Source organism: Pelodiscus sinensis, chromosome 2 (genome assembly GCF_052426305.1).
Source record: "Pelodiscus sinensis isolate ZL-2025 chromosome 2, ASM5242630v1, whole genome shotgun sequence".
Taxonomy (NCBI): Eukaryota; Metazoa; Chordata; order Testudines; family Trionychidae; genus Pelodiscus; species Pelodiscus sinensis.
Genome location: NC_143053.1, coordinates 75,300,309 through 75,312,530, shown reverse-complemented (window position 1 = coordinate 75,312,530; position 12,222 = coordinate 75,300,309). Strand labels below are relative to the sequence as shown.

The 12,222-nt window shown below is 43.5% G+C and overlaps 1 protein-coding gene across 2 annotated transcripts in view; it reads right to left on the bottom strand.

Moving 5' to 3' along the window:
* The window catches only part of LOC102447430 (desmocollin-1), a 44,149-nt gene extending 33,308 nt beyond the window's left edge, over positions 1–10,841 (bottom strand). For both annotated transcript variants that reach the window (XM_075920789.2, XM_075920790.2), the window contains exons 1-5: positions 10,364–10,841; positions 6,677–6,761; positions 4,338–4,540; positions 3,739–3,858; positions 21–176 (exon numbers count right to left, since the gene is read on the bottom strand). In XM_075920789.2, coding sequence (XP_075776904.2) covers positions 21–176; positions 3,739–3,858; positions 4,338–4,540; positions 6,677–6,761; positions 10,364–10,438 — 639 coding nt within the window. In that variant the 5' untranslated portion in view covers positions 10,439–10,841. The remainder of the gene's footprint in view (positions 1–20; positions 177–3,738; positions 3,859–4,337; positions 4,541–6,676; positions 6,762–10,363) is intronic.
* Positions 10,842–12,222: the final 1,381 nt, after the last annotated feature.

Here is a 12,222-nt window from a genome sequence, read left to right as displayed (position 1 = left end):
TGTTCAATCTAGGTCCTTACTTTAAACATTGGATACTCTTCACGGTCTACTGGGCCAGTAGCAAAAATATTCCCAGTTTCTTTTTCCACGTAAAACAAACCCACTGGCTCTTTATCAATTCCAGGACCAGTTGCAGAGTAATAAATGGTGTAGTGTTGAGCTGTGTCAGATTGGACCTAGAGTTTGTTAAACGAAGACAAAACACAATTATTAAACGGTGTTCTCAATATAAATACGGAATAGAAAACACAGACATGCTTCGGAAAGGATGCATAAAATCCAATTCTTATTTTCCCCAAGTACTACAGCAACTCAAACTCTTATAAAGAATAAGGAAGTGATCTGCTCAGTGCCATTCTTAACTACCTTTGTATTAAATGCACTTGTGAGAAAGGTCGCTAATCCTTTACAAATATCAGCGGAAGGAAATCCAGCTTGAAGAAAAGTACAAAGGGGAGTGAAGACGTGAGTAGCACTATTTAAAAAACGTTTCCTGCAGGATGACAGTGACATCATGCATCACTCTGCATCCCCTCCTTCCACCCTCAGCTACATGGCCTCCACCAGCCCCAGTGCTTAGTGGGAGCCATGAGACATGTGGCCTCCCCCATAGTTGGCTGGGCTTCCTGCAGCTTTGGATCAGCCTGACTCCCCCAGCAGCTGGGGGGAGAGAGCCAGGCCTGCCACAGCAAGGCCTTGGGCATCAGGGGACAGGAGCCACAAGCTGTGTAGCTCCCATGTCATGTGGCTTCCCTCCTCCCCAGTACTCTGGGGAGAGGCCGCGTGGCCTGCATACTTTGTTCCCGAAGCAGGGCTGTGGGGGGCATGCAGCAGCACGGGCAGCAACAGGGTTGGGATGGGGAGGGCAGCTGGGAAGCAGGGCAGCCTGACTCCGCTCAGTCCTGGACGTCTTGGGTCATACTCAGGAGCCGCTTGAGAAGAACAAAGGCAGGTGAGGCCTCCACTTCCCTCTCAGTAAGCCAGGGTGGCACTGCAGGATCGGGCCCCAGGCAGAGACGCCCCACAGACTAGAGCAGCTGGAAGCCGGCAAAGGTGCTTGTGTCCCACTGAATGCCCTTGGATATGGGTCACTGGTGGGCAAAGGGTGGGGGTGGGGGGGCTGGCACTCCACTTCCTACAGAGAAAAGGACTCCCAACCCAACCCCACAATGCATAGGGTGTGACGGGCTCCCTCAACTCCACCTGAAGAGTAATGCCACCTCCAGGTGTATGGGGGAGAACCCCCCTACACCGACCCCCTCCCAGCGCTGCACCTCACAGGCCGGCAGGTAATCCCCTCCCCTTGGCACCCAAGTATTGCTCCACCTCCTGGCTCCACACCACACAGGCTGGCAGTTAACCCCTTCCCCCAGATGCTATCCCACCCCCCCTTCCCCCAACAGACTTCAGGCAGGTTGAGTCAGGGGCTAACTTCCCCCACCACCATCTCCCAAAGCATCACAAAGGGGCAGCCCAGCAGCATTCGTAGCAGCTGCCAAACTGTTGGTGCCGTTTCCTTGCTAGTTAGGTTGCCCCTTCATGAGAGGAAGCAGGACATATGTAGGGAGGGAGGGAGGGGGATAGGGTGTATGTGGGGATGGAAGGTGTAGTAAAGGGGGATGGTAGAGGTGAGGGGGGTATAGGAATGGAGACCAGGGGGATGTGGAGAGAGGAGAGGTTCAGGAGGATGGGTGGGTGTAGGGCTGGAAGGAAGAGGGTAGATCATGGAGCTCTCCTCCTCACAGCAGCACATGCTCTTTTCCACAAGCCAAATCTGGTTTGGAGCCTCAGGGTTTTCTTCTCGTCCAACTCCACAACTGTAATCCTGCTGGGGGAGGTGGATGGGGGGGCGGAGAGACGGTGCGGCACGTTGTTCAAGGCTGGAGTGCCAGGCAGGCGGCGGCCTGAGCACGGGCCAGGCAGAGGCAGCAGTTTCCCGCGGTGACCTGGAGCATCGGGGCCCCAGAGCATAGCAAGGAGCTGCTGCTGCCACCTCCGCTGCCCCCTAGCTCAGCCCCAAACCTCCTCAAGGGGCAAGAGCCTTGCAGAGGAGAACCAGCCAAGAGGCCAGGAATGGCACAGCTGTGGGCCCTCCCAGGAAGCCAGGGAAAACCCAGGCCTGCCAACCCCCGACACAGGTGGGTTAACAAGAGCAGCAAGCAGGTGGCATCACCCCCTAGTTTATTAAAAAATTACTTAGGCATAGCATCACAGAGACAGTGATGCCAGGTACAGCTAAGTTTGCCTAACAATTTTAATTAAAAACCCTATTTTCAACCACTCAATCATTCTAGTTAACATTGGCAACATCTCAAGGTGACTTTTCATCATTTTTAGGCAAAACTGGCTCAGTCATTTATGACTGGATTAGGGATGTTAATTGTGTAAAGGATTACATGCTAACTGCTAAGGCTGGTTCATCTGTTAATCCTAATGGTTATGTGCACACGCACGCACACATACCCCCTTGCTACCTCTGTTTCAAAAGGCAGAAGCCAGTGTCCACAGAGGCAGCAACATGGGGTGGGCCAGGCAAGACCCGGTACAGGTGGGAAGCCAGCTGCCCCCTGCACTGCTGCCTCTCTATCAGAGACTGCTGGAGGAGGGAAGGAAAAAAGGTGGGAGCCCGTGCTTGTAAGAAGCCAGCTAAAAGCCAACTCCATGCAAGCACTGGCTGCCGCCTGCTCACCTGCATGGAAATATGCAAACACTAAAAATGTGAGTGGTTACATGTTTACACAAACACTCTTTTTAACATCCCTAGACTAGATATGGGTTTAGGGGGTATTTTTGCAGGGGAAGTTCTTTTGTCACTGTTAGTCCTTCTGACAGTTTTAAGAAATCTAGCACCTTCCTTCTTTGGAGCAGGGATTTAATATTTGGCAAGAGGAATGCACTGGAGTCAGGAAGATGCCTTTTTTTTTTTTGGTCCTCATCTGACTGGCTTTTGTACCTCACCCCATTCTATGCCTCTGAAGAGTGGTATTTGCACATGGTAAGTAGAGCTTTTTAGAATGTTTCTAAAAGTCTCCAGAAATGCAAAAAGCATGTTCCAGCCCCACAGATCTCCATGGTGTCTGCAGTGAGCATGCTTCAGGCTCCATTCTGTCTCTTACACAGTAGGTAGGGAGCTAGTGCTCCAGACAAAACTTAACACACAACAGAAGCATCTCACCTCTTTGGCGTAAGTAAAGATGTGCTAGTCAGGGATGATATTAATAATTTTAAGTTGCACTCATTAAGGGATGGGCACTCTCTCACACTTACTTTGCTAGATATGCAAGTATCATTCCCTCCCCTTTCCAGGCTGAGTGACTTTGCACCCTTAATTTGGCCCTTTTATGTATATGTATGGTACAGTTTTCTGTGACATGATCACATTAATTGTGCTACAGGACCTCAGAATAGACAATGAACGGGACGAAGTTTTGAGATATAGGCCTGGGATTTAGGAGCTGTGTTTTAATGTTAACTCTGCCTCAGACCTCCTATGTGATATTTGTCAAGATTGTATTAATGCACATACACAAAGGGGGTGAATTAATTTTGAGGTTTTTATTTTCCTGAAGAGCAATTACGGGATTCACAGTTGCTTTTCTAAAAGCATGATTGAGTTGGTTTTCTTCACTTTTTTGCAAAGATATCATCTGAATCCAAAAGCAGTGACCTACCTTTTTATCTGATCAATTCAAAATAGTGCAACTTACATTATAAAAACAACTGATGTATAAAATGTACCTGTTGAATTTGCATTGGAAAAGGTCCAAGAGCATTCTCCATCATAGAGGATGGGATAGGAGCCCACCTTCTTTTGGTTCTCCTGAGGACTGTATCTCTAGCATGTCTTGTCTTATGTGTCTGGATTTAGAAGGCCAAAGGAGATAATTAAGTAAAGATCAACCCATAAATTCATAAGGTTTATATTCTTGTTTCCCTTCATTTTCCCCCTTTTCAGGTACTCCAGGATTCCCTCCAAATCTTATGGACCACTTTTTGTTCTTTTAAATCATCTTCTTCATGATTCCACTTAATTCTGTTGTCTTGAGAATTCTTCAGCCCTAAGCAACATATGATTTTAGTACCTCATACAAATACACAGTGCTCTATAGGTTTTTAATTGCTTAATCCTGTGGTGAAGGTCATAATTTCCAGCCTTTGCCACTCAAGGAGTTTTAAAATTTAAATGCATGCACTTATTAGGTATTGCTATATAAAAAGTACGCTTTTGTATAGAGCAATCATTTTAAGAATTATAAACAAATTTTACACAATGAACTGTAAACAGGCAGTTTAAAACAAAAAGCAAGAAGTAGAATATCTAATAATTATGAGCCTACCTTTTCTTGATGACCTAGCAAATTGACATCTATAGTCTTTTCTTCATGCCCTTGAACATCCTTGAGTAAGATAGTAAAAGTCTTTTCCTCAGAAGACAAAGAAGTTGTATTTGTTGTAAACACAGAACCATCTTCTAGTATTCTAAAGTTCGGATCACTTGAACTAATATGTTCTGCAGACTTAAGGCACTCTTTCAGATTTACTGTAAGAAAAATTTGCAATTACTCTCTCAAGTCACAACAAAACAAATGTTTTCAAACAGATATGTTTTAAGTCTGTCTTATGTTTATGCACTTATATAAAAAAGTGAACTTATTTCAAGTCAACATGTTTAGCACCTTTAAATATCAGGCTACTTTTACTTAAGAGTAAAAGAATAAATTTAAAGCCCAGCTTTTGGACAAAGTTTACATTCATATTACACATCCATCCATTTGTTAAGCATATTAGGCCATCTGCTAAAGAATAGTTAACCATAGTGAGTATTTTACACACATATTGCTGGAAAGGAGAGAGAGAGAGAGAGAATAGCTTTCATTTTGGTGACTAATGTTTCCCAAATTCATACAATAATACTTGTGTATTTTTGACCCCCTTCAAAGTGTTTATCTTTCTTAATACAGTGCCATCGCCCATTTACATATATAATATTGCTATAACTCAGTGGATGAAATTCTGTCTTCATTAAGTGACTGGCAAGATTCCCCACACACTTCAATGGAACCAGGATTTTGCCAATGTGCAGATTATGGAAGACAAAAGCACTCAAACAGATTCCATCTCCATGGTTCTTAAGTATAACCAATGAGGGGGTAATTTGACAGTGTTCCTTCATTTTCTTTAGAACAAGCTTACTGTTGAATAGTCAAACTAACATTATGATACACTATTTCAACAAATCTCACTCCTTTTTTGTCTGCACAAAATCAGTTTATATCACCAAGCAAGACACCACAGAATTTTCCTTCAACTGCTTTTCCAAAAGCGAGTGCTTGAGAATGAATTCTATATCTGAGGTACATCGGCATTACTCCTACTACTGAATAGCTCTGTGTACTCTTACATGCCGCAGGATTTTAAAATCACATAGAATTTTGCAATTGTGGGGGAAATCCTTGCTTGTTTTACCATTGCGCTATGTATCACTAGTTGTATTACCACTAAACCAGCATCGTCTCCCAATAAAATGCGAAAGAACAGCAGTTGAGTGTGGCTAGTTTGCTAGACAGTAGCCAATATAGTGGCTAATGCTTCAGAAATGGCTGGACAACACAGATCTAGATAGTACTTGGTCCTGCCGTGAGTGCAGGGGACTGGACTTGATGACCTCGAGGTCCTAGTATTCTATGAAAATAATATACAATGATCAGCTGCATATGTTTTCATTATAAAACCTGACATTAAGGTGAACATTTCCATCATGTTCTTTTTATTCCCCTTCTTTTTAAAGGTAGCTTTGATTAATAAAGATAAACACTGTGGTGGGATAAAAATCTACTGAAGGAACAGAGGCAGTTGAGACTATGGCCCCTATTCTGAATCACGTTCCAAAACTGTGCCAGTACTGATATAAGACAGCCTCAGATTCAGCTCCCATTGTGTAGGAGGATCCTCAGTTGGCACAAAGCCTCTGTAGCAGCTCCTACATCACACCCTTCCTAAATGCTGCCATAGAAAAAAAGATCTGGAAAAAGTGGGTGTTGTCTGGGCATTGCTAATCCCCATCAAATGCCTCAAACTTGAATTGCTCAGCCCAGTACAGAACAACCCCAGGACTGGGGAACTTCTTTCTTGAATACTGTACTAAATACTTCATAGCCACAGCTGAGTATTTGACCATATTTTATTTCACTGCTGACATATCGGTGACACAAGGAAAACAATCTGTTTTTTTAAAAGAAAAAAAATAAAAACAATCCAAGGTAATTACTAAAAAAAAAAAAATATGTATCTTTTCTATGGGATTTATGAACATTCAACACACTTCTGGTGTTTAGACCACATATTTAGCGGTTCCCCACCCCCCCAAGCTTGAACACACTGGCCTAAACTACTGCCTTGAATATAAAACAAAACAAAATCTGCTATTCTGTTGTAACAAAAAAATCAAAATGCATACTCTGGTAGTAAGCAACATTGAATTGTATAACAAAACACAGTAAATGCTTCAATAAAAGGTAAATCTAATATACAACTGAATTTAACTAACTGAGTGTTGTCCCAGCTGCAATAAATTGTACTGAAAAAGAAATCAGTATATCCCTTTCATTGTAAAAGCAGGTACAGAAATGGCAAAACGATGCTGTATAGTTTTGAAGGACATCTTGAAACTTCTTACCTTTTCCAACTAATGTCCCAGCCTCTAATTTAGAAGGAACATTAAAAGTGACTTCCTTGCAACCTTCACAAAATGAATTCAAAACCTGAAAACAAAAAGAATAGACACCCTTGCTGTGAAAGAATTCGTTAAACACTGTTTGAAATCATGGCCTAAAAAGTATATCGTAATTAGCTTTTTTGTCATGTTAAAGAACACCAAACATGAAAAGATGAAATATGTATTACATATTTTGGTGACTAATTTCAAGTTACATCAGTACTGAGACATAGGGAGTTCTTTATTTTAAACAACCCAGTGGGGGTTGGGGGAGAATCTAGAACGTATTATTTATTACATAGGACAGGAAAGCTCTGAGTTGTAATATCCAGGGTTAGAACACAGAAGATGCAGGTTCTAATCTTGACTCTCTTGTCAAAAATCTCACATCAGTGGGCCCAGCACTTCAATCACAAAGAGATTAAATGTCCTTGCCAATGGCAGAACTTCTATTGACTTCAACAGGGTCACAATTAAACTTGGCCTCCCATTTTACCGTACATTGAAGTGGGAAAATTAAAACAAACAACTTATCTTCCTTTAAAGAACACTTTGGGCTCTATGGATGAAGTGTATTCAGAATTAAGATTCAGCAATTTCATGACATTTATTTCCACAAGGCTGCATTGATTTATAATATTTAAAGAATATTTTATTGTCATTGATGTGTACGAATTATAATATATGCACCTACAAATGTACTTTACTAGCAAACTAATCACCAAAATCCTTTAATTGAATCCATCAATATAGGCAGAGGTGTATCTACTCATGTATATCCCATTACAGAATTGGAGCTTCCAACTTCAAAACAGCCATCTGCAGCTGGTAAATAATCACATTTTATAAAACAAAGTGAAGGCACAGAGTGGTTCCAAGCTCTCAGCCTGAGCTCAGATCATGTGTAATAGAAGAACTAAAGGACACCAAATGAAATTAATGGGTAACAGGTTTAAAACTAATAAAAGAAAGTTCTTCTTTACACAGCATGTAGTCAACCTGTGGCACTCCTTGCCAGAGGAGGCGGTGAAGGCTAGGACTATAACAGAGTTTAAAGAGAAGCTAGATAATTTCATGGAGGTTCGGTCCATAAAAGGCTATTAGCCAGGGGATAAATGGCGTCCCTGGCCTCTATTTGTCAGAGGCTGGGAGGAGACAAATCGCTTGATCATTGTCTTTGGTCCACCCTCTATGGGGCACCTGGTGATGGCCACTGTTGGCAGACAGGCTACTGGGCTAGATGGACCTTTGGTCTGACCCAGTATGGCCGTTCTTATATCTATCCAAAGTTTTATTTAATTTAATTACAATTTAAAGTTAGGACCACTAACTGTGGAATATAAAAAAAAAAAAATCAATAAGTGTGTTCATGGAAGGAATCTAGATTTTTTTTTCTATGAACAACTTACAGGAAAAAAGTGACAAACTTTACATTCAACAATAGATGAGACACCTTTTACGTATTTGTTCAAGATATTGAAAAAACGGCAAAGTGAAATGAGTTGCTTTTGCTGGGAAAATTAGTTCACTCATTTTGAATTTTTTAAAAAGCAAGCAATCTTTTAGAGTCATGATTGGCAACAATTTCCAACTAATTTAATTTGTAACACTTTGGATAACCACAGCATTTAAGATACATCACAGACAACTCCTTTTCCTATTCAAATTGGGTTTAAAATCCTCACGTGAACCATGTAACTGAAATCATTATTCGTTTCTCAGCCCATATTTTATCTATCTGTAATAGTAATTAATGCTTACAAAACTCTCCATTCTCCTAAAAATATTGCTTTAAAAATATCATTTACAATATAGTCATGCATTGATTCTGCTGGCCTAAAAAAGCCTAATTTCAAAGCATCAACCAACAAGTTTAATATGATTCTAAGAGGAAGATTTATGGAAAGAATATACACAGAGACAAGATAAGAATACACCTGTCAGTAAACACAGAAATGTACAGTATACTCTGAGCATACATATGGCAAATGCCTACACTTGCATTTGTGTGTTGAGTTTTGCTTTTGTTTGTTGGAGAAGGAGGCTGCAAGAGAGAACATGGAACATTTCTTTTTGTAATTGGACTGGTGAGTAAAGTATGATCAGCATGGAGACAAAAATGCCATTGATTACGATTATAGCAAAGGGTAATTAAATGCATCCTGTTTGGGCTAGTAAGTTTTCATGAAAATTTTCCATTAGTGTATAATGTAGCAAAATAATCAGTTTAGCCTGGCAACAGTATTGAAAATGTATTTATGAAGGCACAATCTACTCATCTATTCTTTACTAGGATTATGATAATGGGGGTAAGTGTGACCAAACAATGTTACTTTACTCAACCGTTGAAAAAGAGTTGTTTTCCTCAGGGCAAACAGAACTGGTCAGGGCTGATAATTATACAGGCAGTCCCCGGGTTACGTACAAGATAGGGACTGTAGGTTTGTTCTTAAGTTGAATTTGTATGTAAGTTGGAACTGGTACATATTGTAGGGGAAACTCTAGCCAAACATTTCTCCAGAGCTCAGTTTTATTCTCCCACACCTCACTTCCCTCAGTCCTTTATTCTCAAGCTGAAGTGTCTGCTGAAAAAAGCCACTCTGCGTCTCCCTGGTCTGCTGGGGGGGGGGGGGGCGCTAGCTTCATGTCTCCCTGGTCTGCTGGGGGGAAGCAGCTAGTGCGGGGTTGCCTCACCCCGTTTGTAAGTAGGGATCTGATGTAAGTCGGGGACTGCCTGTATATGAATATAAATAGATTTGTTACCCTGCATTTAAATGGGCCAAAAATTATTCAACCTTCAATGCATATAGATCCTTTGAAGTAAATAGAGCATCTACTTGCGTGAGCAAAGCAAACAAGATTTGTCCTCATGTGAATAATTTCAATTTGACTTTTATAAATACAACATATAGACAAAGACTCTTTCCTTTTCATAGCTGATGTGTTGAATAATAAGTATCTGTTTAATGACAATCTTTCAAAGCTCTAACGAGTATGTCTGGCCTGATGGCCCTAATCAAGAAAAACAAAAACAAAAAAAATCCAAGCACTATTTTGGACAAATGGACTGGCCAGATCAATAAATGTAAGTGTCAAAGTACCAAAGTCAATTTCATTTTTCTAACTCATTTACAGTCTTTCCTTTCTGAAGGTCACCTACTTGAGGACCGTATACCAGATAGGCACATTACTTTCCACCGTACAACCTGATGTGCATGGAATGGTGCCTTCAGACACTTACATTAAAAGGGATAAAGGCTAAGCCCTAAGGAGAGAGAGAGAAAGGGGAAGGGAAAGGGAAAGCCAGGAACAAACTTCAAAGCCTTCACTGACAACTACGACCCAGAAAGGTTGGAATGAATTCAGGCAAGTGTCAAACAGGAGGAGGGGGGATGGTTCTCTCTCAATTTAGACGCTACCACTAAAGCAAAATTCCACTTTCTTTAGTGCAACCCAGGCGCTAATCAGCAGGGGCACCAGGGGGAAACGCCTCATTTCCCGAACCACTTTCTTCCGAACTTCTACAGCCCGCCGAAGTTGATCCTGGACAAGCTCCAACTCCTCCAGCCCAGTCCCCCCGTCCGGCCCCAGAGCCTCGCCCGGGGACCAGCCCGCAGGGCGCTCGTGGCCAGCGCCGGGCGCACTCACCAGGAGGCCGAAGAGGAGGTGCCGGGAGGCTGCTCTGCAGAGGGAGCCCCGCTGGCGGGCTGCGGCGGGGGCCATCTCCGGGTGGCCGCGGAGGAGCAGGGTCCAGGCGGCGGCGGGGAGCGGGAGGGCGGCGGCGCGGGAGGCGGCTACTTTCCGCTCCGGCGGCGGGCGGGGCGAGGTGCAGCGGCAGCAATAGACGCTCCGTGCGGCTCCTTGCGCGGACCTGAGTTGTTTGCGCTGCTCCTCGCCCGGGCCAGGCAACTCCGGGCGCCGCTTCCCTCCCCCGCCCACCGCGGGGCCGCCCTGCCCCGGCGCGCCGGGAGGGGGGAGGGAGCGAGGCGCCGCCTCCGCCGCACCTGAGTCCCGCTCGCCTGGGCGCCGGAGGCTCAGAGCGCGCCCGGCGTGGGGCGGTGGCGCCGTTTCCCTCGAGCCTCGCCGCAGGCAGCGCCCTTCCGCCTGCCCCTGCTGGCGCGGGCCCCGTGGTGGGTGGGGCCCTTCCTAGGAGCTTGACTGCGGTTCCTCCCATTCGCCCTCCCACCCCAGTGGAGCGGGCAAAGGCGCCACCCCCTGGCAACCTGCAGCCGAGGAGGCGGCGCTCAAGGGGCTGCTGCTCTGCCTCAGGTGAGTGCAGGCTGGGGTGTGAGAAGCGGCTCTGCAGGTGAGCTGGGCGAGGCTGACAAAAGCCACACCTGCCCCGCAGCCAGAAGTCTGGGACGCAGATCAGCGCTGGAGCCCCAAATCTTCCGCGAAGGGGGGAAGAAGGGGGGGGGAGAGAGAGAGACAAGCCTCTCTAGGCACCGAAAAAACTGCCTGTTTGTGCCTCTTTATCAAAGACTCACTATTAGGTACCTGAGAGGTCATCAAGTCCAGTCCTCTGCCGATCTAGATATTGGGTTTCTTGGACTTATATTAGGTTTTTACTTATTTTATGTAGACTTTACAGTCACATTTTCAAGCAGACTGTCTAGATGTCTTAAGTGAAAACTGAGATTTTTTTCCCCCACTTCATTACATGATCCCAGAAACTGCACTTGTGAAGAAAAAGCAACACGGGGTGCCTGCAGTTCAGCTACAGTTTTTGTTGTTGTTTTTTTTTAAAAAAAATGTTTACAAATGATAAGATCCATAGCAATATTTCTGTGATGGTTTAAAACTAAAAATAGGTTTTAAAAATAATTGTTCCCCTCTCCATGCAGTGTTTGCAAACAGAATTCAATTCAGAGTTCAACAGAAAATGAAACTGAACAGAAACAAAAGTGAAGATGAGTTTTGTATGTTGTTGTCCAAACTGAGTGAGGCACAAAAGTAAACAAACCATTTAAATGATAAAAAATGAATTATTATATGACCATAAACTTCAATGTATAATCTAAAGAGATATAGGATGTGATAAGAGAGTTATAGTGTACTTTTTCAATTAACTTATCACAGTGCTTTCCCGCTGAATCTATATAGGGCTTGTCTACATTATTACACTGCTGTAGTTCTTGATGAAGATGTTATTTGTGCTTACAGGAGAATTTCTCCTGTTGAGACAGCATTGTCTCCACTTGCGCTTAGGTTGATGTAACTACATCACTCAAGAATGTGGATTTTCCACATCTGTAGTAAGGTAGCTGTATCGAAGTAAGTGCTTAGTGTAATCTAAGGGTGTGTCTAGACTACAGGATTTTGTCAACAAAAGTAGCCTTTTGTCAACAAAACTATACCTGGGTCTACACTACCACCGAGTTCTGTCGACATAACGTCAACAGAATTTGGCAGTTTTGTCAAGAGCAGTAAACCTCATTCTATGAGGAATAACGCCTTTTGTCAACAGAATTCTGTCTACAGAAGGTGTTATTGCATCTACACTGTCC